The sequence below is a fragment of the Ostrinia furnacalis genome, unplaced genomic scaffold (assembly GCF_004193835.3).
Source record: "Ostrinia furnacalis isolate ACB-3 unplaced genomic scaffold, ASM419383v2 OfSCF7603, whole genome shotgun sequence".
Taxonomy (NCBI): Eukaryota; Metazoa; Arthropoda; class Insecta; order Lepidoptera; family Crambidae; genus Ostrinia; species Ostrinia furnacalis.
Window position 1 is genome coordinate 210,982 of NW_021137842.1, and position 25,726 is coordinate 236,707.

Here is a 25,726-nt window from a genome sequence, read left to right on the forward strand (position 1 = left end):
CATTAAAATTTAACATCAGGCAAATGTTCTAACTGAAAACTAACTAGCTTCATTGAACTAATATTACACATTATAGCCCAATGACTAGCTTCGTCTTAATATGAATTAGAACTTCACTGATGAGTAGAACTATTTCAATCTCGATAGAAAATAAAATATGAAAATATATTTTTGTGCAAAATAAAATGACTAACTTATCGGCATTTTTAATTTACACAAGCCTAACCATGTTCAGTGAACACTGAAAAAAGTCTAAAGATCATGCTATTCGGCTATTGGCCACTGGAAACACAAAGCAACGCGGATTGACAAAAAGAGAAAGTCGATAGGAAGTGTACCTATTAAAAACACTAGGGTTGTTCAAACCAACCTTCCATTCTGTCGCAAAATTTTACTTATTTATCAATGAATTGGTGTATATTCCATGAACATGGTGAATGACTCCTTCATGAGCGTATTCCAAAAATAAATGTAATAAACTAATAACAATAGTGACAATCGAATTCAAAAATATATTGTAATTTTTGTCATATTATTTATTTCCTATGTGGATGTAATAAATAATGTCTTATTTATTAGTATAGAAATGTCTTATTTGATCTCAGTGTACCTACCATGAGTTTACGTTAGGTGTGCTTGCTAGCGAGTACGTTAATAATCTCTATGAAGATTTTGTTTCTTGAAAGTAGCCACTAGGGGCGCTGCACAATATGTCATACAATTAATGTCATTTTTTTACGCAGTCGCTAGCGAGCACACCTAACGTAAACTCATGGTAAGCGCACAGAACAAATAATAATAACTTTTAGAACGTGCGTCAGATATTGTTCATACATTACATATCTTTCATGAGTGCTGAAAAAAATAGGTTAATTTTAGCGACCAGCAGCTCACTAGGCACCCCTCTAAGCACCTAACGATTAATAGAACAGATTTACAGGACAATGCATAACTAAAATGCCTACATATTGTTCAAAGTTAACTATAAGCCCTAAAATGGATTACCGGGCAGCCCTAGTCCCCACAATCGAATAACCAAAAATGTAGAGACGGTCAAAAAGGCTCAATGAAAATAGAGCCCGTTGTTTCGATGCGGGAATGACAGATAACGAAGTTCGGAATATGCGCAGCCTTTCGCTGGAAGAAAAAGTTTAGCAATAAACAAAGTGGCAAAAGGAGTCCTGGAAATATACTCGTATTTACGTCTATTTCGGAAAATTTACAGGAAAATGTCTCCGACAGACAAACAAAGTGAAGCCACCAGATTATTACTTAATGGTTCCTACTTAAGAGTGGCATTACATCACGAGTTCAAAGTAAATATCATTTTCATTGAAAGGAATGGTCGTGAAACACTGCAGAATAATAGAGAATAACGACTACCTATAACGTTCAACGATTAATATGATATCTCCGAAATTATTACAATCATTTCAATTCTGCCTAAAGTAGGGCCCTACCTACTTTACCTGCGGTCGGCATGGTATGTTTTTGTCTAGTGTTTTGAGTAAACAAAGAGAGATCAGAAATAAACAGCAAAGTCCTAGAAAGTTCGATATCGGGATCCGTAACTATTTTAATAGCGTTGTTACTGTCGGTCATAATTTAAAGTCCTCGCTATAGATCAAGGGGCGATTGATGGCTCAAGTTTGCTAATTTCGACTATAAATCGCCATGAAGAAATTTAGGGTCATTCCAACGATATTACAGGGCTTAGAAAATGTAGGTTATTGATTTCATTGATGCGACGATTGGCTTGGTTTTCTTACTGGATGCAATAACATTTGCGGGTTCGAACTTCAGTAGGGCAAATACTTATTATTTAGCATTTATTGTATGTACGTACATCCATCTATGTATTTAATTATGTATGTCGTCATAGTAAAGGTTTAATTAGTTAAGTGATAAGTATATTTGGCTCGACTTACTTTGTCCTGCAGTGGACATAATTTGGCTGATCATACAGGCTGAGAAGACTTCATTTGTTTATGTGGTACTAGCTTGCCCGCGGCATCACCCGCGTTAAATTTAGTTTGTCACAGATCGTCATAAATTACAGCCAATATGTTATTCTTGGTTATAAACAATAATACTGTAAAGTTTCATCAGAATCCTTTCAGTAGATTTTGTGTGAAAGAGTAACAAACATGCTAACATCCAGACATCCATACAAACTTTTGCATTTATAATTGTATTAGTAAGAAGTAAGATAAGATAAATACTTAAGACGTTCATATGAATTCATTTATTTCTCACAAGAAAATAGACCAACACCATGCCAACGAAAATGAATGCCGTCCAAACATTGCAAACATAATAACTGGTCTATGAAATTTAATACTATCCTCTTTGTCCGAGATCAGGAAAACATGGAGGTCGTAGATAAAAAACGCATTATCGCAGTTATGACTTTCATAACGCATTTCGCCGTAAAGGAGCCTCTGGACGTTTATACGACATAATAAAAGCGTGGGACATGTCGCGAATTGGAAAATAATCTATAACTTTATTCAGAAGTTATTAGGAGTCGATTGTCGATTCAATTTTGCGGTCGTGGTGGAGAGAAAAGGGTGCTTATTACCTGTAAAAGGTTCATACTTTTATTGTAAGAATATTCTAACCGCGTCTGTGCCCAAGTAACACGCAAGCTGTATATTCACTGAAGTTAAGATTGATTTACGTTTTAAAGTCAGACTATCACTTTAAATCAGTTTTGACTTAGTTTAAATGCTTTTGAGTAGAATGCGGTAAAATTTACAATGCATGAAGCTATTATATGGTCTAAAAAATTAAGTTAATTGGCTTATAATCATACTAAAACATTAATTACTTTTAATATACAGCATCTTTAACAGCATTTACACTAACACAAAGGTTAAAACCGTATATTAGTAAATAAGAAAACCTAATGCATTAAATAAACGTTGTCGAAATATTCTATAGTGCATTCAGATATATTAACACATTTTACAGATTGAACGCATTTTTATGATCTTTTCTTATGCTTATTTACTGCTCAGCATTAGCCAAACATTTACTAAAGTTTTAGCTCTGTTATCTTCTTATTTTATTGTTACTTTAAAGCTTTTAGCACTATTTAGATAAATAAAAAAAATAAATAATTAACTTAAACTAAAACCTTAAATAATAAAATTAAATATAAGTAATTAATATTTACATACAAAACATATTTACACTTATTTACACATTAACACATTTACATTTATTATTTACATTTAAATACACATACATAAATAACATTTCATATCCTACAAATATTTACACACGCGTAGTAGCCAACAAGTCGAATTATAGCTTCGCGCATCTATCGCGCGAAGTAGCTATCGCGGCGCGGCACAGTGTACTCGCCGCCTGCGAGTGCCGCTTACTACGTCACCGCGCCCGCCTGTTGTTCGAGCCGAGCGTTCGGCGATCGTGGCCGAGCGTGCGCCGCCGCACCTCAAACTAGTCCGAACCTATGCACGACGCGGAGCGCACGCCGCTCGCTCGCTCACTATACCTACCGGCTGACGCGACTATCACTCGTAACTTTGCGTTGTTATTTCTTCCTCGCACTCCTTCTATACAAATAAATTAGCGGTACACTCGGCCGCTAAAAAGGTAGCAGAATGGCGCTGGACGCAGGCCGATACCAACCGGTCAACATGGAAATCATTGGGGGACGCCATATTCAGCAGTGGACGTCCCATAGCTGTAATGATGAAGATGATGAGTACTCACAGCCGGGAGTATTGACGCACAACTGGTGGCAGTAGCCCCACTCCTTGCACTCGTCGCGGTCGGCGCACGTGCGGTTGTCGGCGGCCAACGCCAGTCCAGCGCCGCACGCGCACGCGCCGCCCGCCGGCGAAGCCACGCACTTGTACTCGCATTCCAGCGCTGGGCATGATGCAGTCGCTGGGAAGAAAAAACACGTATGTAGTATACACGGATTATGTAGTCTAGTGTAAGACCACCTGCTTCAGATGCAGAGGTTCCGGGTTCGATTCCCAGTGGCGGCAGTTAGAGGTAAGATAGGCAGAACATCTGTGGTTGAGGATTCCGGGTGAAGCTCGCTTCCGCCTTCGGCCTGATCATCGCTTACCATCAGACGAGTAAGATACAGGCCAAGAGCTTCCTCGTTGGGGATAAGAAATAAGTATACGTACATACTTACAATGCAATGAAGCTTTCGTGAAAATCATCTCGAGTGTTGAAAATTTAGGTCCTGTGATTCAGAATATGACTAAGAGTTCCCGTCAATTTGTTGTCATATCAGTTCTATGAGACTACGTGTCATCTTTCTAAGCGCTCAATGAGATAATATGACTGTCTTTACAGAACAGGAAGGCGGGAATCAAAACATTTTCCTTATGTAAGTGATTCAGTGTATGCTTACAAAGTTTAAACCAGCTATAGTCTGGTCCGTGAGCACGTAGAATTTTGACCAATGACCCCAAGCTACCCATCCTTATCGCTCGCGCGTAATTATGTTGTTATCGCGCTCACACACTCACTGCGGGTGCCAGTCGCACAGTCGCGACAGCAATAGGCCAAATAGGGTCATTGGCCAAATTTCTACGTGCTCACGGACCGGGCTTTATATTTTATAGCTTCATGTACCTACGCTAGCACAAATTAGCATCAGTAAACACCATTCTATTACAGTTTAAGAATGCAACTTACAACAAGCAGTCTCCTCATCAGCATTATCTTCGCAGTCCTTCTTGCCGTCGCACAGCTGGCTCCTGGCAATACACTTGTGGGTCCCTCCGGGGCCGCCTTTGGGACAGAGGTACTTGTTGTCGGGGCAGGCGATGGCGGTGCAGTTGGCCTCGTCGGAGCCGTCGGCGCAGTCCTTGTATCCGTCGCAGTGGTACGTCGCCGGGATGCAGAGCGCGTTGCTGCAGCGGAACTGACCGATGTGGCAGGCTGGGAAACCTGGAAAGAAGAATACAGGTATTTTGTGATGTTTTCAGGTGTAAATTTTACTTTCCGATGTCATCTACTTTGACGATGTGGATAATGGCAAAAGGAGCAAATGCTGATAAGGCCAAATCCATTTGTAGAGCTGTGCAGAGATACTTTGTAGGAGACGGGTGATGACAGAACTACGCTGCACGGATCGAATGCCGTACAGCTTAGTCGGGTTTTCTTGTCACCTACTTGTTAAGATATTTATGTGACACTAGCAGCCGCCTGCGACTTCTTACGTGTGGATCCCATTTTACACTCTTAGGGGTTGAATTTTGCAAAATCCCGTCTTAGTGAGCACCTACGTCCTAAAAGGAACCCCCATGCAAAATTTGAGACTCCTAGCACTTGTAGTGTCTGAGATTTCGTGATGAGTGAGTGAGTCAGTCAGTGACCATTCGATTTTATAGATATTAGATAGATTCAACAGCTCTGGACAAGAAACAAAAAAACAAAAAAAGTTAGAAGCATATTGTTCCAAAAAGAGCTGCCTTTTATCAGACAAAAAATTTGGAACATCCATAACATATATTTATTCTGGTGACGTAAACCGTTTGATGAAATAATGGCTGCAACCAAATATCCGCCTACTTACTACAATGCGCCTCGTCGGAGTTGTCCCCGCAGTCGTCTTTGTGGTCGCACTTGGCGGTGGCGTCCACGCACTTGGTGCCTGAAGCGCAGCGGAACTGGTCCAGCCGGCACGCCAGGCTCTGCCCCGGGCAGTCCTGCTCGTCCTTGCCTGTTCTGCAGTCTAAGTAGCTGGAAGGAGATAGCAGGACATGGTAAGAAATAGAACCATCCAAGAAGTATCAACAAGATACATTATCCTAAGGTCTATTTGTTTAGTCTCTTCTTTTGAGGTCTGCTGGGCTACAAAATGTACCGAAAATTTTGTGTCAAACTTCAGAATCAGAAAAGTAGCATATCGAAATTATGGAGAGCAAGTTATGCATAGGTTTTTCAATAGATAAAATGAAACGCGAAAGATACTTTACTAATTCACAAAGCAAGGCAGACTTTCCGCTTACAAAAAAGCTCGTATTCGTATACAAAGGATTAGAAGGGTATTTCTTTCACGGGCACAATGACTTATGCATTTGCTCCTTAGCTACACAAATCCTATCCTACCTATTTTAAAAGTAAAATTACTTCTTGTACCTACATTTAAATTCACAAAGAAGACGAGACAAAAGGGTTGCTTGCATTTTTATTCTATTTGGGGTTAAATCCGACATGATAAGGTCTATGTGAGATGTGTGAGTTAGGAACATCACTTGTGATTGGCATAAGGCATTACGACCAAATAAGTAACTAAACTATGATACAGGAGCACAATCCAATGACCCCAAGCAACCCATCCTTATCGCTCGCGCGTAATTATATTGCTGTCGCGACTGTGCGACGGGCGCCAGCAACATAATTACGCGCGAGCGATAAGGATGGGTAGCTTGGGGTCATTGGACAAAATTCTACGTGCTCACGGACCAGGCTTTACACCGTCAGCATTAAATGTAAAGTGACTTACCCATCACATTTCTTTTCCTTAGGTATACAAGGCCCCTGTGAAGACACTTTGCCGTGCCCCGCGCCCTCCACGCCACACTGGAAATCATCAGTCTGGCACTTGCGGTACACTGAAACAATACATAGATAGCTTGAGTGATTGCTCAATTTATTACATTTTAGTATACAGGGTGTTAGGTAAATGGGTATATGAGCCGACACTAGCCCATGTTAACATGGGCATATAAATGGTATGGTGAAGTCAGAAAATTGATATCTTCATTTTAATTATTTTAATTTTCATACAAATCGGATTTAATAAAATTAATTTTGTGTGAAAATTGAAAAAAAAAATGATAATCCTGACTTCAACATACCATTTATATGCCCACGTTAACATGGGCTAGTGTCGGCTCATATACCCATTTACAGAACACCCTGTAGATGTTATTATTAATTTATTTTCTGTGGATTAACAGTTTTACCTATGTAAAAAAGTAGTCCTATAGTTGCGTAGTGTAGTAGTTCCTGTAACGATGGAGTGTAACTCGAAAGTGGCTGAAAAGTTGTCACAAAACTTCACGAACTATGTATTTGACGCTGACTAATAGTAAAGATTACTCGCATAGTACACATCCCTGTAGCCAGCCAGCTTAACAAAACAATTACCTAAACATCGTTCGGTATTTGCCCACAAGGCACAAGATCTCTCGATCTATCGGATTTCTTGCGATAGAACAATAGGTTTCATTTCTCGATCGCCAGCCGAGTGTGAGCCTTTTTCCGGACCAGCGGGCCACAGCCGGACACCATATACCTATGTGGTATTATAATTACAAGCAAGTTTAATACAGGCAATGCCCGCGGCGTTGCACGTGTCAATTGCGTGCCTCTCAGAAAAAATATGTAGCTACGGTGATATTTGGAAAGTTTGTAGGCGGTTGTACGTCATCACACGAAACCATTACCTGATTCTGAAAATTCTTTACTAGTTTATGGTAAACTGCCTACTCATTGGGGAATTGATTGTGCCTTTGACTACTCGGAATCTTCACAAATATACCAACGACACGTTTGAAATTTGGTCATTCTGAAAATTCTCGTAACTTTTTATTGATGTTGTTTCGTAAGCGAATATAAAACTTGTTTTCAGAGTAAAAACATTAAATTAAATTATATCCAAACAAAGAATCTATCTAAAACTACATTTCAGGCATAACTTCATTTATTTTGCTTCCTAAATGAGTCTGGAAAAACTAACGTATTACCAAACAAAGTAGAGCGGGGTTTGTAAAAAGAAAGTGACCGCCCTCTATGCACCGTGTTATTCCCTACTTCTAAGAAAAACTGTTTAAAACTGCACAAAGGGTAGAGCGCGGCACTCGACTCAAAGCACCCTGTGCCGGGGATTTTTGCATAACTTTATATGAAAATCGCATTATATCGCGGTTGTCTAAGCCGGCCTTTTCATTTCCAGCACAATGCCTCGCAAATGGAGTGCGCCTGATCACTGTTTTGTATTAATAGGAGTTCCGAGTGAGGACATAAAGATGCTGTGGTAGGAAATTAGAACTTCAGAGGAAAATAGATCGAGAAAGAAAATACACTTCGGTTTTATTAATATAACAGTTTTGACCCAGGACCATTAAAATAAATAGTTACTTAGGCGTTGGGACAGCGATTCACTGTGTGCCAGATACACCTAGTGTGTGGGTGTGAGACTATTCCAAAATCCAACCACATTTAGTAAAATATTAGTTGCCTATCTCCGTATCATCTCAAAATATATCTAGTCCGAGGTTATATTAATACAGACCTAAGAAAACCTAGCCTAAAAAGTTCTAGGAAAGATAATTTATTCCACATAAAGGCAAAAAAGGAGCAAAAACGCCCAGCAGACTTGGCATTGAAAGTTTTCAATATCCCAAGAACAAACTAACACTCAGACCTTTCCTAAACTAGCAGAGCCTGGGATTGATCCAGCCTCAATATCGCCTCTTTTGAGCCTCTGTCGGGGAACACGGGAGGAGAAAACAGTAGGTTTGGGCTTTTACAAAAACTTTGTTAGAAGTTAACTAAACATTTTTGTTGTTGTTGTTATGTTTGTTGTTGTCTTCTGAAAATGAATGATGTCTGTATTTACTCGATTACAGCATTATTACATAACTCTGGAAAAATGTTTCTGTACTTGGTTAGTTTGATTAAAGTCAGAAAGATGAAAAAAATTGTGGTAGAGTTAAATATAGTCTGCAGATTTATTTTTGCTTCTACATTTTAGGCGACTCTTGTTGAGATAAATTCAATGTAGGATAGCAATTATGAAATAGGAGTAAGTATCATGGATGCCGAATGCGTGAGAAGTCTTGTTTGCTATGATGACTGGCAAAAAACTGAAACAGATTTATCGTTGCGACTTCAAAAAGAAGCTACCTACCATGAGTTTACGTTAGGTGTACTCGCTAGCGAAAACGTCAAAAATCTCTATGGAGATTTTGTTTCTTGAAAGTAGCCGCTAGGGGCGCTGCACAATATGTCATACAATTAATGTCATTTTTTTACGCAGTCGCTAGCGAGCACACGTAACGTAAACTCATGGTAAGCACACTGTACAAGGTTACTGGCTATCTTTCTGCTATATACGGGAGAAATAGGAGCGTAAGCTTACGTAGATGAACAACGTCTATAGATTGAAGAAAAGAAGAGCCATATTGAAATGCTGCAATTCCAAATTGAAAAAGGATTTGCTACTTTAAAGGAATACCAAGTAGGGATACATGCTGTTTATTTGTTAATGTATGCGGCAAAGTATGACTTACTACATTGATAGCTTAAACACTCCTGTCTCATATTCCCTCCTAACTAATTATCAAGTTGACAGGTGTTGTTTATTCAGCAATACAATAGAAAAACATTATTATTTTTTTCCACATGTTCCAACTTTCTGGGCATATTTCCCGAACATTTTTCCAATCTATTCGGAACATAACTTTTTTATGAAATGGGAAATTCAGCAGTCTTTTCCTACTACGAAAAATGAAAGATAAATACGGATATTTAATAACTTTAAGAGAGATTCTGGAAGCAATCCCTTGGATTTTTCCATGTTCCACACAATATCCTTATGGTTAAATTCCATTTCCCCGTTCCAAGGTCGAGGCTATAGTGTCGGAGGATTACGGAGGGCCGTGAACCGCGTTCCAGTAATACCCTCCTCGCAGATGTCGCGTTTTTACAACTACCATTTTATTTAGATCTGCCGAATAAAAATTTATTTCCACCGATACGAGCGGATTGTTGGCTGTGTGTGTTATGTACACTCCGGTGTTTGTTTCAGGAGATCGTTTAATGGGGCTGAAACGTATAGGGAACGAAACGTATTCGTAATAAAAAAATCTGACTGCGTACATTTTTATTACTTTGATATAGCAGAAGATAGTAAAGGTTTATGTGAATGTTATTAAAGGGAGAAACGAAAGCCTTAGGAACGAAACAACTTATTCCTCGACGAAAAAAGTACAAAATTAGAGAGGCAGTGGTACTGGCAGGTGACGTGTTAAGAAAAAAATACAGCCACCCGCACAAAGCGTTTCGCTTGCTCTTTTCTGTTGCAATAGCAGGGGCCTGGACTGCCTGTCGATGTATTTTCAAACACTAGACCGGGCGTCTAAAATACATGGAGAAACCTCCCAAGCTTAAAACCAGATGTGAATTTGATCAAATACCTACCTACATAAAGGCGAATATAGATCTAAACAAAAATATAAATGTTAAGGTAAAAATAAACACATACCTAGTAGGAAATTCTGAATTCTACATTCGAAGGATTACACTCTTACAAACAAGTCACTATTCAGAAGAGTTGAAGCAGAAAACCAGCCAGCAGTAGAAATAACTATAACGATCAACAAAGGAATGGGTTTGGGGCACAAAGTGTGGATCCGGGCTCAAATTGATCGTCTGGGGCGCAATCGGCCCGGGGCCCGTGCAATCTCACGGATGTGCAAGATACAATAAAAGGCAAAGAAAATCGCAGCACACGAGAACAAGAAAATACTTATAGCCATGGACGATTACATCCGACCAACGCAAAATAAAGTTTCCGAGATATACCGCTTGACTCCAGCTCCCAGAACACTGTTCGAGGCGTGTGGGGAAACGCGGAGTAAAAAGCGAATGCAATAATTGCGGACTATTACGACTCCGTCGTTGCGAAGTTTCAATGTTTTTCTTGTAAAATGCAGATGGGGACAGGGCTACCAACGGAGGGTTTGTACGAACTTCTTGGCCTTGCGGATCAGAATTGACGGTTGTCGCTGTGTAGTTACAATACTCAGTGTGCATAAAGCACTTAATTAATTAGGTGCCTATAGTTAATTATCAAATTAAACAATGATTGGCGAAATATTTAACCATCCCCATTTACACCCCTGCCAAGAAGGAGGGGTGTAAGATTTAATATTGGGAGTGATGTAAGATTCTGTTCAATTGATCTGGCCAAATTGACTGACCTATATCAATCAGAATAATCTGACTACTATAAATCTGATAGTATGTAAAATGGACAACTGGTTGGGCCATGAAATACACCTGTGGTTTCTCGTAATCTCCATAACAGTTGTTATAATCTCAGTTTAATCGGAACATTCAGAAGATTATCTACACACATTTGCGAGCTCGCAATGGTAACCCTAGATGTAAGGAGCTTTTTATTGGGCAAACTTCGTCGCCGCAGGTGAAATAAATCCGGAAGTAGCGGGATGAATGTTTTATGAGCTTTTCACTTGTACTACGTGTTGCTGCTTTTCCCCTTTTGAGGAGCGATGCCGCTTCAAATGAACGAGATTTTATTTTAAAACGGCATTTGCAAAATTGACAATCTTTTTGAAGGAAATTGAGGGTGTCAAGATGTTTACAAAGTAAAATAAAATAAGAGTCTGGTGGACTTTGGAATCAGACTTTGGTATTCTTCAATATCGATATCGTAAATGGGATCGGTAACTTTACGGCAGTTTTACCCGAAAGTTGCCAGAATATTCCCGTCCCAAAGATCCTGTAACGTTTATTAAAAATCGAGGCAATTTCCTCAACCCAGGACTTCAGGGAAGTTCAGGGACAGTGGATTTACATGAAAACAGCACATCAGCGATACGAGTGGCAAACAAAAACGCAATTTCCACACCATTAAAAGTTCCCCACTTGTCAGAAGTTCACCCATTTGTGACCAGCGTAACTTGCCCTGTACACCAAACCTAAAGACCCCTATGGAACCTTATTTGGTAAGAACAGGGACAGTTGAGGAAGACCAGTGTACGCTGGTCGTGGTATTTCGTTTAGTAGAGTTCCCTTTACAAGAAATAGGGCGGCATATTTTGGTCGCTTACTCAAGTATTGCAGTAATGAGTGGAAGGTTTATCTAAAATCAGGTGAGAACTGTTTGTTGTCATGGACCTAGTGAACACTGTCCGAAAAGTATCCGACCAGCAACGTCGGTAAACTTCAACGACGATACATTGGCTCATTTAGGTTTGGCTAGTCACACAAAATATTATTTGTACAAATATCTATCATATAAGTCAAGTAATAAGTACACGTGTAAGTTATATGAGGAAACCATAGAGATTTGGAACATCATACGTCACAACTCACACCCTTATCAAACTTGTGGCATGCTTTACGGTTAATTGGGCTACCTGGCATCAAAGTAATTTGAACTCAACAAACAATTAGGTATGTTAATTAAATGAATATTGCTCTGAAATATTTTAAAATATTTAAAAGGAGAAACACCAGTTGTTACATAAAAGAACCTCCTTCATTTTTTTAAATCAAAATATACATAATGTCGGATACTTTTCGGACAGACCGTGGTTTAGTTTTCGTGGAAGTGTGTCAGTGTTAACCCTCTAGCCAAGATTCCCATCTGCTCCTAACAAGGTAGCCTTGATGAGTGCGGCGTGCTACATTTTAGAATCTAGACATACATTGTGGGGGTTGAGATGTTTAACTAAAAAATAAGTACCTAACACTGATATGGAAAATCTAGCATAACTAAATTTAATGGAACATAATAATATGTTATTGATTTCATCAATTCATAGATGAAAATGAAAAGTTTTTTAATAGAAGTTTAATTTTGTCAATAGTAGAGATTTATCAAGAGTAGGTATTTATTTTTCAGAACAAACAGCACTATTGGACCGGAAGTCCTTACTACTGTATTCTTTGTTAAGGTATTATTAACCAAATAACAATCAATCAATGCGTGCAGTGTAAGTTTCCATAATTCTGATAACGTTGTCGTAAGATCAAGCATCACTTCCCGTCACATATCAAATACAACAATCAAAAACTTGCCGATATTCAAATGGGCCCGAATCAACCCGTTCCGTTCCGGTACGTATTAAAAGTTAGTCCCGTCCCGCATAACGACGTCCCGTGGGCCCCGCATTATGTGGCCGGAAATAGTGAGGCTCTCTCGATATCGATGTAATGTTGAGAAACTTTGAGGACATGCACAGAACATAATAAAACTTTCACTATTTAAAGATCAGTATATACACATTTTTAGCAGGAAAAAACAATGCTACAGGTTTGTTACATCCAAGTAAGATATTTATATGTAGAGTTGGGTTTAAATCTAGTCTTGTGTCATGTTGCTGAGCGAGTAAGTTAAAAAGATTTGGTCTCATTGTGAATAATGCTCTTCTACTATTAGGAAGGAATCTAGGAAGGCCTTTGTCCAGTAGTGGGTGTCATTTGGCTAAAACGAATGAACGAACAAACTATGTATTAGGAATCTATTAGGAACATGGACTATTGGACTTACACAATTCTGGTTATTTTGACATTTAAACCCAAAATATTGTAGACTTTAGTGTTTGTGATTTGATATTATAGATGAACTACACTGAAATGTCCCACCGACGACATTGACAGAAGGGCGCCACCATCTTCGTGCAACTATATGGTTGGTTAATAACTCTATGGGTTTCCACCGTGGCAAAAGTCGGAACTAGCGATCCGCTATTGACGGTGGCCCCCCTGGCAGTGTCAAATAAAGGACAGTTCAGTGTAGTTCATCTATATCATAGTATCGACAGCTATTCCCAAACTATCAGTTCGCGCACCACTAGCGGAGACGCTACGGTATTTGCATATTTGATGAAGGGAATTTTGCGTATTGACTGAAATGTATTATGGATGTGTGTAATTGATATGGGTGTTCCCCAACAGTCGCAAGACAACAACGGGGTTTCATTGTCTTCGAGGAGTTGCAAATTCAAAGGGATTGGTGATTTGGGGTGACAGTTTTGCTATAGGGATACATTTTACTAGTGAGAGGATCATCTGAGAAAGAAACCTGGGAAATTTCATGAGTAAGTTGTAATACATATTTATTTTTCTTACAATAAATAATTGTAAATGTAGAGTAGATTTTGAAGAAAAAAATGGGAACGCTGTCTGTAGCATAGAAAATACGCACGCACGAAAACAGTATTGTGGCATTATCCTAGTGATGCTCGAACCTTCTACATAATAGCTGTAAGCGCGTATTGTAGGAAACCTATGTCCAGCAGTGCTGCACTGCTACGGGACTATTCCCACCTCCCGTTCCCACCGCTGCAAGTTTGACCGCCAATAAAAACCCAACCAGTGAAGGTCAAGTTTGTTCCGGGAGTAAGTTAAACTGTTATTTAATCAGAAATCAACGAATTTAATCAGAAGAACGTAGGAGGAGTGCTGCACTGCTAAACCTTTTTTTGTCATCTGTCATCCGCTTTGCAACGGAGGGAAGTCGAACCTTAACTTCGAACTCCTCCTATGTTCTTCTGAGTAATTTCGTTGCGGGTCCAATGACAGTTTAACTTTCCCCCGGGACAAACATGACCTTCACAGTTTGGGTTTTTATTGGCGGTCAAGCTGTAGATCCTGGCTACAGAGGAGTTGCAGTGGTGGGAAAGAGATGTGGGAGTAGTCCCGTGCTAAACCTCGCCGCAGTCCCCTTCGACCCGTCCCTTTTTCTCGCGGTATCGGCACGTGCCCGGCAGCTTCTCTCCCCAAACCTATGTTAGGCTACCGTCCCCCAGCAACGCCCTAGGCCGAGGTCCGAGCACCACTCGGGGGCGCCCTTGGGCTCGTTGTTTAAATTTTGCGTTCACCTATTGTCCGGTGAAGCTGAGAAAGCCGCTTAAGGTTCGGCCAAACCAACGCGATCACACGCGATCAGCCGGCGTGCACCGGCAGCAGCAGACTTAAATGCATTAATCGCCATCGCTGCACGCCGGCTGATCGCTTGTGATCGCGTTGGTTTGGCCGAACCTTTACGGCAATCAGCACAGTCATTCCGAAAAAAAATACACTGCTAAGGCCTGATGCTGTGTCCATCAGTGAACTGCTAAGGGCTGATAATAAAGAGGTTGGTACTCACTGCAGTCAGCCTCGTCGGTGCCGTCCACGCAGTCGACGTGCATGTCGCAGCGCTGGTGCGGCGGGATGCAGTACGTCTTGTTGAACACGTACTGGCCGCAGGTCAGCTGGCCCGCCTCGCACTCGGGCGGCGCTGGGGACAAAAACAATTACNGTAATGAGGTCAGTTGGGTCATCTTCTATGAGTAGGTCTATTGTGGGCTATAAAGGCCCTGCCTAGCAAATCCTCCATTTGCCATTGGTAATTTAGTAAGAATCGTGCTTTTCCTGACATGAAGACGATGATAGAAAGGCTCTAACTCTAGAGATTAGCTGGATCATCTTCTACGGGTAGACTCCTACCCGACTTATCAACTTGGAAAGGGATCAACGCCGTATCGCCTCACGAGGCGAGGCGTTTGCGTTACAGTGCGGATAAGTGTACGTTGCAGTATGGAGTTTCATACAAAGAATATTGACCGCCTCGAGTTGATACGGTTACGATAAGTGTGCTACATCCTTTAACGCCCTGGCGAGATCAAATCTTCCATTTGGCATTAGTGAGAGCCGTGCTCCTATAGTAGCATGAAGACTAATGACAGAAACGTTAGACTTGGTATAGACTCGAATGCCACAAGTACTTTACGTTGGTCACTTTGTTCAAGGCGATATCGCAATTTTGCTTAATGTATCGTCCGAAATATCAAAACATGTTCGATGCAGTATTCAATTAAATTTGATTTATTGTATTGGCAATTTTCCTAGAGCAAAAAAAAAATATTTAAAAAAGTTAAATCACCACTTTTTCAAATCTTTTTTTTGCTGGCAAATGTTAAGAGTCGATCTGAGAAAAAGGTAGCCAGCTCTACATTGAAACTGCAACTCCATTGTACAGATTACCGAGTGAGCGAAAGTACCCGTAGAACGTAACAAGCACGTATCCGGGTTTCCGTAAATCTCTTCAATCTTCTTGCCGGTGATTTGTAGCGCAAACAGCCCTTACCCCTTTCTTCGAATGACGCTGTCAATCGAGATCAATCGTCATTAGCGCCGACGTCAGACGTCGATCAGCCGAGGGTCGAGGGTTGTTTATGGGGAACGTACGTAGCTACTACACACGAGAACTTAGGCTGAGAAGTTTACTTTAGCTTGGTGTTCTAAGTTTACCTTTAGCATCAATGTGTCGATGAATTATTCCGCGAAAGTAAATAACATGGGCGGAAATGAAACAATGTATACCTACTAGTACTTCTTCTTCTTCTTTTCGTGTCGATAACAAACCTACACAGTGTCAGCCCAAAACTCCGCCACAAGAGTGGTGTTGCCAGTAGCACTCATCAAATCCTCCTGAGTGCAGTTGCTTGGGCACTCAGGGCATGACATCAGGTGCTTAATCAAATGACTAGTCACTTATTCAATCATTTTCCAAATAATATTACTAAAAAATCACAATCTTCTCTCAATTGAGAAGAATACGAATTTCATAATGCGTAACTGTCTAGCTCGCATAAATATTTATAACTATGTATTTTTAAAGCCTGTAAACCTTTGAAAAAGAGGCTGACAATAGTACAATAGTACTGCTGAGTTTCTTGCGCTGCTTCTTCTCACCGTTGGCCCATTTATTGTCCTGGAGCAGTGGTAGGGTTAATACTGGGACGTGTAAAAGTGCTTTTTTAAGCCTATTTACAGAAATAAATTAGTTTTATGAGTTTTTTATGAGTTTTATCACATTATGCTAAACTTAGATGTAGGTTGTTGTAATTATTGAAGTTTTGTAAAATTTGTATATTTACCTAACTTGATGTGTTTTTGTGACATCATCATCTTACGGATGATAATGCCCGTTGTTATATTATTGATGAACAACCATTAATATCTAAGCAATCACAATCATAAAGCCCTCAAGACTGGGACTCTAGGGCCTCAAAGCGAGGGCTTCGAGAGGCTGGTTTCTGTTGAGCATGAGCTGCACTCCGGACAGGCAAATTACTTGGCTATATTAATAGGTTTGTAGTTTGCAATGAACTCACCTACTGTCAATAAAATGGACTATGATTGGAATCCGATTCAAAGGGTTAGTCAATAGTGTAAAACACATACTTCGAAGTCGCAAAATCAAGAAAATACTACAAAAAAATTAATTACTACTTAGCACTACACTGATTTTATGCCTTAAACTAATTTTAATATTAATTAATTGTTGATAACTCATCTTAGGATTATGTTAACGAGTATATCTACATATTAAACCACATATCCCACGCCATCATTATAGTTCCCACGCCTAATTAACTCCTTCCAAAATCACGTAATAAACCGTGACATTACATAGTAAACAATAATTAGGCTGCCGCCGCAATATTCCTTTGTAACTCAACAAGGCACGTCATTAGGCGCTCCAATCAGCTAGTAATCAGGAGGGTCCTGCGGGGGCGGCCACAATGCGTCCGTTTGACACGTGAAAACCGGTTTCATCCAGTGAAAACTAGTTCTGTCCGGTTCAGAGCGCTATATGGCCGGGCGCGCGCGAAAAATGCAACTGTCACATCTGATGTCACACAATGGGGCGCAGGACGATTCGCAACGTACGACGGTTTTTGTTATTTTAATCCGCAGATAAAGAGGTTGCTAAGTAGATCCGAATGTAAGATACTTAGATAATTTTATAGGTATACTAATTATTCGGAATTTCTTACCAGTAGCCAGTCCATCTAGCTTTAACTACGTACATATTTTTTTCCTCTTTAGAAAACGTAAATCTTCAGCACATTCATTTCTACCACTCGTGTAAATCTCCCTAAAGCCGGCCACTCGCGCACCGATCGGCGCGAGACGCGCGGCGCTGACGTATTGCATCGCCGCTGCGCCCGTATTTCACCGCGCGGATTTATTATTCCGCTACAATGCCTACAATGGCAGCAACAGAACACTTTTTTGGACACAATAAAGCCTCCACAGAGTAGACGCACATGGCTCGTAGAGCTGATGGCCGCTGCTGGGGCGGAAAAGAAGTAGATTGGGCAGGTCCCCCACTTGGTGGACCGACGATCCGGTAAAGGTCGCGGGAAGTACCTGGATACGGACAGCGCAGGACCGGTCGTTAAGGAAATCCTTGGGGGAGTCCTTTGTCCAGCCGTGGACGTCACTTGGTCGCATGACATACTAGGTGTTGGGTAAATCGATAAACGAATTACCTACCTAAGAAAATAAATAATTTCATAATGTGATGAAAACTTTCCTCCTTTTGAAAGATCATACTACATCTACTAAGATACACCAGTTTTGAAAATTACGGGTGTCGACGATAATATTCAGACTGAAGTTCCAATCAAATCAAATCTTTTTTCTTGCATTACGTGTCACGTCACAGGTCTTAAAAATGTAAGCCTACTTTATCAAGTTGCATTGTGGCACAGACAGCAATAGAACACTTTCCAATGCTGTTTTTTTTGGCAAATAGAAGTATAGAAGAGTTATCAGGGCGTTTCAGGAGGATGGTAACGGATGTGTTGTCCGAGCAGATTAATTGATTTCGTTAGTAACAATTTTATTTATCGAAAGCTATAGTCGACTAAAGCTCTATTACTGTGCTACGTAGCGAAACGAGCTTTTTGCTTTATTCTAACGAACGAATATATGGGATTTACAAGTTCAGAATAACTTTTCTATGACCCAAAATTAGAGTAAGTTCATTTCGTATTAGATCATTTCATACGCGCGTCGTATTATTTTTGGCAACTTATGAGTACGAGCGAGCACAGATAGGTTTGGTTTACTTAATAATATTACATTATAGCAGTTTAAATTTTCATAAACATCGAACATTTCGAAAATACAACAATATTTTAACTCATTTTATTTACACGGTTTCCACACCATAAGTAGGTTTTTAAAAGGTATCATTAAACAAAATCACCTCACATCAATTACCCAATCCGACCGAGTCAGTTTATCTTTATTTCACAGCAATAACCGGACCCGCGCGGACAATAGCGGAGCGCTGCGGTCAAAGGCGGTGCGGATAAAGCGGAGCGGTGCGGATCGAGCGGACGGTATGAATGAAGCGGAGCGGTGCCGTCCGCTGTCACAGAGGCGGTAGGAATCTGGGGATGTATCTTGTTCGAGTATTTTAGTCTTGAAATACATTAATGGACACCATACTAGTCCTTTGAGGATATCATTGGGGGAGGCGGGGAGGCCTATGTTCAACAGTGGACGTTCTATGGCTAAAATGATGATGATGATTGTGGAAAACCTTGGGGTAGGCCTTTGTCCTGCAGTGGACGTCATTTGGCTGAATGACGATGATTCTAGTCAATACTACTTTTTTGTGATCTGTTAAAACGCGACTCTCCTAAAGATTTTGTATGACATCCCCATTGATGTACAACCCGCACTGAAGGAATATTTTATGAAGTTATCTGGTCGCGAACTCCATTTACTAACATTAATCTCTACTAAAAATCGAAGTTTACAGCCAACTGAAAACTAACTCCTTTCAGGTATAGGCCCTAAAATGCATGCCGGCGAATGTAGGAATATACATGCGTAGCAAACTATATGTAAAGTGGACTTTCAAGCGGGGGTTATCCAAAACTGAGCGAGTGACTAGTAGGCAAACTACCTACGTAACGACATTTGTGTAACGTTTCTATTCATGCCTATAATATCGTAAACAGCAAAACATTTTAGTTTTCTTTCACCGCAAGTCGCACGCGATGATATCGACGCGCGAACGGCACCATTCGCGCTATAATTGCGCGGAGTCAATTACCGCCCAGTCAAATAGTATTGATGAATAGCCCAGCGCAAATGCAAATGCATTGTGAAGTGTCATTAGATTGATTTTCAACCGACTTCAAAAAAAGGAGGAGGTTCTCAATTCGACCCGTATGTTTTTTTTTTTTTTTTTTTTTTTTTTATTAAAACATCTCCTCACAACACCATTGCACTGCAATACTCTAAACGAAAAATAATCAAATCGGACAATAAAATGCGATAAGTTTTTTCGAATACTTTCAAACAAACAAAATAAAACGTTCAGCCTTAGAATAAAACGTAACTTTGGCATTGTAATTCTGAAAGCTGTTTCAAAGCTGTACTAACATCTAATAAAATGCTTTTTACATTAGAATATACTGTCTAACAACTTTACTAATGTCTGTCTTCAATAACATTATAAGCGCTGGTTAGCAGCACTAATAATATTTAATAATGCTCAAAGCCGTATTATTTGGGGCCCAAATTGCGCTTACAAGACACTTATAGACTTTTATACGGCTGATATAGTGCTACATATGCTGCTCATATACTGCTCTGCACGTAGGTTCATGCTGTTGTACGCTTCTTATAATTGTGTTTTGTGTTACTTGGGTGGTCTAGTAGTAAGACCACCTGCTTCAGACCCAGCTTAGAAGTCCCGAGCGCGATTACCAGTGGGGGCAGATTTGTTGCTTGTTTTAAGTCCGCTTGGCTAGCTAACACCATCTTGCCTAACAAAACAATATTTTAACAGCATTGTTGTGTTCCACTTCCGGTAGTTGGAGGTAAGATAGTCAATTTCTCGGTGGTTAAGGATCCCTACTTTCAGCCTGATCATCATTTTCATCATCATCGGTGTGATGCAGGCCAAGAGTTTCCTCGTGGAAAAAAATTGAAGTTACTATAATATTTTGTAAAACGTTGAATTCAGTTTATTAATTTTCGGGAGCTTATTAATAGAAATTATATTTCAGGCCCAGAAGAGTTTAATTTCATTTCACCTACCAATCCTGTACATTTGACCTCGTCCTTGGCGAAACCTCAGCCTGTGGCATTATTATCGGCTTAATTACCATAATCAACCCTAATTAGTCGTGTAATTATTACCACCCCCGCATCTAAATAAGAACATCGTTTAGCGATACCTTTATAGCTCTCAAGGGGAACGAACTAATGTTTTGAAGAAAATAGGACTGGAAGAATTGGATTTGTATGTCATGAAAATATTAACTGGATAAATCGAAAATGTATGTTGATGATAGAGTTCAAAAGGTCGCATTTAGGCCTCTTACTACTTATAAAATGTTATGCGAATACTATCTTCTTATTTAATGGATGAAGGGGTCAATGGTTAACACACCGTAAACCGTAACACCTTACAAAATAATTACAATTATTACTAATTATTAGTTTAGATTTAACTAAATTGTCACTATGAAATTTTTTACTATGCTTATTCCATTCTTCATTTACCTACATTCAATAAAATTAACCTTTTCATAATATTTTTTCTTTTTTGGGAAATATGGCTACAGTCAATGTCACATTTTACTTAGTCCCAAAATAAAGGTCTCAAGAAGGTTAAGTTTTTGTCAACATATACACCTACCTGTGCCATTATCTATTAGTTCCACTTGAATGGAACTGAGTAATGGAATAGAACTATTTGGGACACGTTAATAGACGCAAAAAGGGATGGGATCTTAGTGTTTGCGTTGTATATTAATAGCTTCTTACAGTCAGATATACTTCATTTAGGCTATTACAAAACAAACTAATTTAGAACTTTACTTAGTGATTTATCACATTTGCGAGCGAGTTGAAGGCTGAAGCGAGAGCGCGACGGGCTCTACTACTAAAAATCTACGTATGTACGTATTCATCATCATCATCATCATCATCAACAGCCCTTTACAGTCCACTGGTGGACTATGAGGTTTTGCCATAATCCTCACGCTTGGCAGGCGGGTTCAAGATCGCAGTTTCAAAGATTGATGTTTTTCAGAGAGCGCTGCTGCCAGGGGGACTACACACCAAACAGAGAATGTATGTATTACTACACATTTTTTCAAAATTCAAATCAATATCAAACATTTTTTAATTAAATTTTGACCACTAATGGCACTTTTGAACGTCAAAATACAGTAAAAAAAATTGGAGAGAGCATGTGTTTTAGACGACTAATCTGGAAACATTCTATTCTTTGGTTGATTTGCGCATCTTTAAATACACCTAGTGAACACTCAGGAGCAACTCCAATGGAAAACATGATTGTAGACTAAGGCTGGGTTGCACCATCTTACTTTAACTTTGACGAAATCTGTCAAACTCCATACAAAATACACCGGTTATCGTTATAGTTACGATCAAAGTTAGGTGGTGCAACTCAGCCTTAAAATTTCAAAACCTATTTGTATCCTATAGTACTTAGACCTTAATGAGTGTTATGTATTTATTTACCGTGAAACTTATACAAACAGAAAGTTATTCCATCACCATAGATTGTTGTTTTTATTGTTTCATCAGAGGAGTGGGCATAGATCCTGGGCGCGCCGGATAAGGCACGGACTGGGTATCTTCATAATTTACACAGTAAATTAAACTAAAACAGTGTCCAGGGCATGAATGTAAAAATAGTTTTACAATTGTTTGTAGTAACTAATTTAATGTACCTATGTTTTTTTATTTTGTTAATGAAATAGTGTTTTACCTGACTAAAAGATGTAGAATTTGTTTGTTTGATTGAACGCGCTAATCTCAAGAACCACTTGTTCGATTTGAAAAAATTACAGGCTGTTACCGAAGTAACTTAATTATTAGTAATATATTATTATCACGTTACAAACAATAAGAGCAGAGCATCGAAATATTTAAACAATTTTATTTTCACGCGTGCGATGTTGCGGGCACAGCTAGTTTTAAAAAGTCCGAAATTTACCAAAATATTAAATAACTAGCTGTGCCCGCGACTTCGTCCGCGTGGACTAATGACTTTGGGTAGGCACTTTTAATAATTTAGTCTAATTATTTTACAAAGGCCTATGTTCAGCAGTGGACGTCCTATGGCTGAAATGATGATGATGATGATGATGATTTTACAAATAGCTTTTGCCCGCGACTTCGTCCGTGTAGAAGTCGAAAAAGTTCTCATAGGATTTTTAAATGGTTTTTAACGTTATTATCTAAATGTTTGAATACTATTTGATCGTTTAAACACAGTGAATGATTCAATTACATAAAATTTTAATGATACTTTTCACGGCTTCGCTCTCATGAATGTTAACGACCGTCAAAAGCACGTCGATAGATGGCGGTTTTAAGGATATTTCTCACCTCTTAACTATTTATTGAAATTTAGTTTGTCACATATCGTCATAAATTGTAGCCTATATATTAGCCTGGGTTATAAATAATAATACTGTAAAGTTTCAACAAAATCCGTTTATTAGTTTTTGCGTGAAAGAGGAACAAACATCCAGACATCCAGACAAAAAGGTTACAGTGAGCCAACCATAAAAGATAGACATATGCTGTAGCGGACTTTTTTGTAGAACTTTTAAAGGGGAAAATCCTATCATACATAATTTATGCGAAACTTTAACCGTTTACGCAGCGTCAGCTCTCAAAAGGAAAAAAATCACTGATTTGAAACATTCTTCATTGGTGCTCCGCTCCTAGTGGTCTTAGCGTGATGATATATAGCCTAAAGCCTTCAGGGATTAACGGACTATCCAACACAAAAAGAATTTTTCAAATTGGTCCAGTAGTTCCTGAGATTAGCGCGTTCAACCAAATAAACAAACTGTGATTAATAAATTGCGCCACTACAAACCGTACCAACAGATGGCGCTGTTACGATCTTACTATGGCAAACTCCACCGCGCATACAATCCTGCATCGCGGTGACGAAGTTTTTTACCCTGCCCAGTATATATAGACAAACCAAGATTGTGTAAATTAAATGCTCTAACTCCTTATGGTGGTTGAGCGTCATGTTCCACAACTTCAGCTTTATAATATTAGTATAGAAGTATAGATAAGTGTCGTTTAAAATTCCGTGGGTATTGTGTGAGAGTAGGTTAGTGTGGTTTTTGTAATGTAAACTGACAAACCCAGGGGACATTACAACGTGGTGTTAAAATAAATATGCGAAGTTTTATCTCTAGGTATTTTTTAGGTCATTAATTAAAACAGGCATTTTACCTACGTAGTTAGTGTGGATGCAAATATTTAGAATTTGTATTTACAAATTGCTAATATGCTTTAAAAATATTTATATCATTAATGAGAGTAAGAATGAAGAGTAAGGAAGCAATCAGTAAGAAACAAAGTTCATAGAATGTACTCGTATGCCTTGTATAAAATTATTATAATTTTATTTAAACCTTATTCTTGGAAGCTTCATAAGCTTGTTTGGAAGCGGCTTGCATCTATGTTAGCTATTGTGTCAGTCATATCGGTGTTAAACACTAAAGCGTATTCGCCTGAGCATGCTCAAGTGGACACTAGGCTTAAGATGCCATATCGAACACAATTCTGTCAAGTACCTACACTAGAAATAATACGGAAGAACAGTATATTAAGCTACACAATGTAGCATCTTATTGAGTTGTGTTAAATGCTGTTTTGTAACATATACGATTATTGTACCAAAATAGTACCTTCAATAACTAGTTTAAAAAGCAAAGTATGGAAACGAGACTGGCTAGAAGGGTTTAATTAAAAGTTCGTCGTTACCAGTACCGTGAATGTACTGTAGCCTTCGAAAAATTTTGTAGCAACGATACAAGTTCAGTTAGCTTCGATCAGAAATAGATTCAATTAAAACTTGAATCTATTTCTGATCGAATCGAAAGATTGGTATACTGGATACTATCCAAAATATTTTAGGTAGCCTATTTTTATATAGAAGTAAATTAGAGACTGAAATCTTTGTCGGGTCGGTCGCAGTCGGGTAAAAATATCTTAATTTCAAATGCTCTTAAGGAGTCTTTAAATGTCTCATTATTTTTTGCCTTACTAGTGCTTCGAGACAAACATTAATTTGGCAAGTGTTAAGTTAGTTGCAAGTACATATAAGTACTAGCTATGAGTGTCTCAAATCTGTGAAATGAATCCATATTTATTTAGTCCTCCTTCTTTTACGATGAGTTATAAATAAAATACATCTCTATTCACGGAAATAAAAATACCTCTTTTAGAATATGATACGGTTTTCCTATATTTTATTGCTTGTTTTCATACAATTACCGTGGGCGTGGTAATACGGACATTTCCCTCGCTTATAAGGAATTTATTTTCAGTGTACTTTTGCACACGTCCTACGCAGATTTGAACGGAAAAGGATCTAAAAATATAGCTTTTGCCCGCGGCTTCACCCGTGTTAATTTCGGTCTGACATAGAAAGGAAATACTTTATTTAGAGCGTGTCCCCCTTTTGAAAAACCGGGTTAAAAAACTGTACCAACCAAATCAGTTTAGTGGTTTATGTTCTGTACACAAATAGAGTTCTTAATATTATAAATGTTAAATTATTGGCACCGGAGCGGGAATAAATTCATTAGGTATATTTTTTCAGATAACTGTAGAACATTTATTGCTTTGTGTAAAAAACTAAGATTATACCTTCCTTCCTTATAAGATATTATACCTTTCTTGACCTGCAGCCTCAACCTCATTACCGAACAAAAAATAGCCTGAGGTAAGAAAGCACCAGGGGCTTAAAAGTTCTTTGCTATTAAACCTCAGAAGACAACTGAATATTTTTTGTTATCAAACCGTTCGGTGTCTCAGCCGAGAACTATTTTTGTTTGCTGGTCGCATCTGTAACAAAAGCGGACAAAACCGGTTTTATGGCCAGATTAAGCCCGCCTGGTTTCCAGCTTACTGGCATTTGCGAATAGCCTCCTTAAGCTATAACAACATCGTAAATAAACTGAGCTAGCGATACCGGTTTAGTGCCAGAATTTTCGAAACCCCAAATTGCTTCTCATTTTAATAAAATTAACGTCAGCCAAAAGATTTACCCTTAGGTATTTCAGAAATTAAGCATAAAATGTTCCTCGTACATAAACAC

The 25,726-nt window shown here is 39.1% G+C and overlaps 1 protein-coding gene across 1 annotated transcript; it reads right to left on the bottom strand.

Moving 5' to 3' along the window:
• Positions 1-2,510: 2,510 nt before the first annotated feature.
• Positions 2,511-25,328, bottom strand: LOC114365552 (low-density lipoprotein receptor-related protein 3-like). Its single transcript, XM_028322155.1, has 7 exons — positions 25,301-25,328; positions 14,909-15,040; positions 6,503-6,611; positions 5,570-5,736; positions 4,687-4,941; positions 3,742-3,918; positions 2,511-2,581 (listed from the first exon to the last, which is right to left on the bottom strand). Exons 1-7 carry the CDS (start codon positions 25,326-25,328, stop codon positions 2,511-2,513), a joined length of 939 nt encoding a protein of 312 aa, XP_028177956.1.
• Between the last annotated feature and the right edge of the window lie 398 nt (positions 25,329-25,726).

Bases quoted from the DNA above. Each gene is read 5' to 3' on its own strand.
- LOC114365552 (XM_028322155.1), bottom strand. From the start codon at position 25,328: ATGAGGTTGAGGCTGCAGGTCAAGAAAG. The intron at 4,942-5,569 runs GTAAGTAGGCGG...TCTTCTTTCCAG, and splicing joins CTCCGACGAGGCGCATTGTA to GTTTCCCAGCCTGCCACATC. The intron at 3,919-4,686 runs GTAAGTTGCATT...TTTTCTTCCCAG, and splicing joins TGATGAGGAGACTGCTTGTT to CGACTGCATCATGCCCAGCG.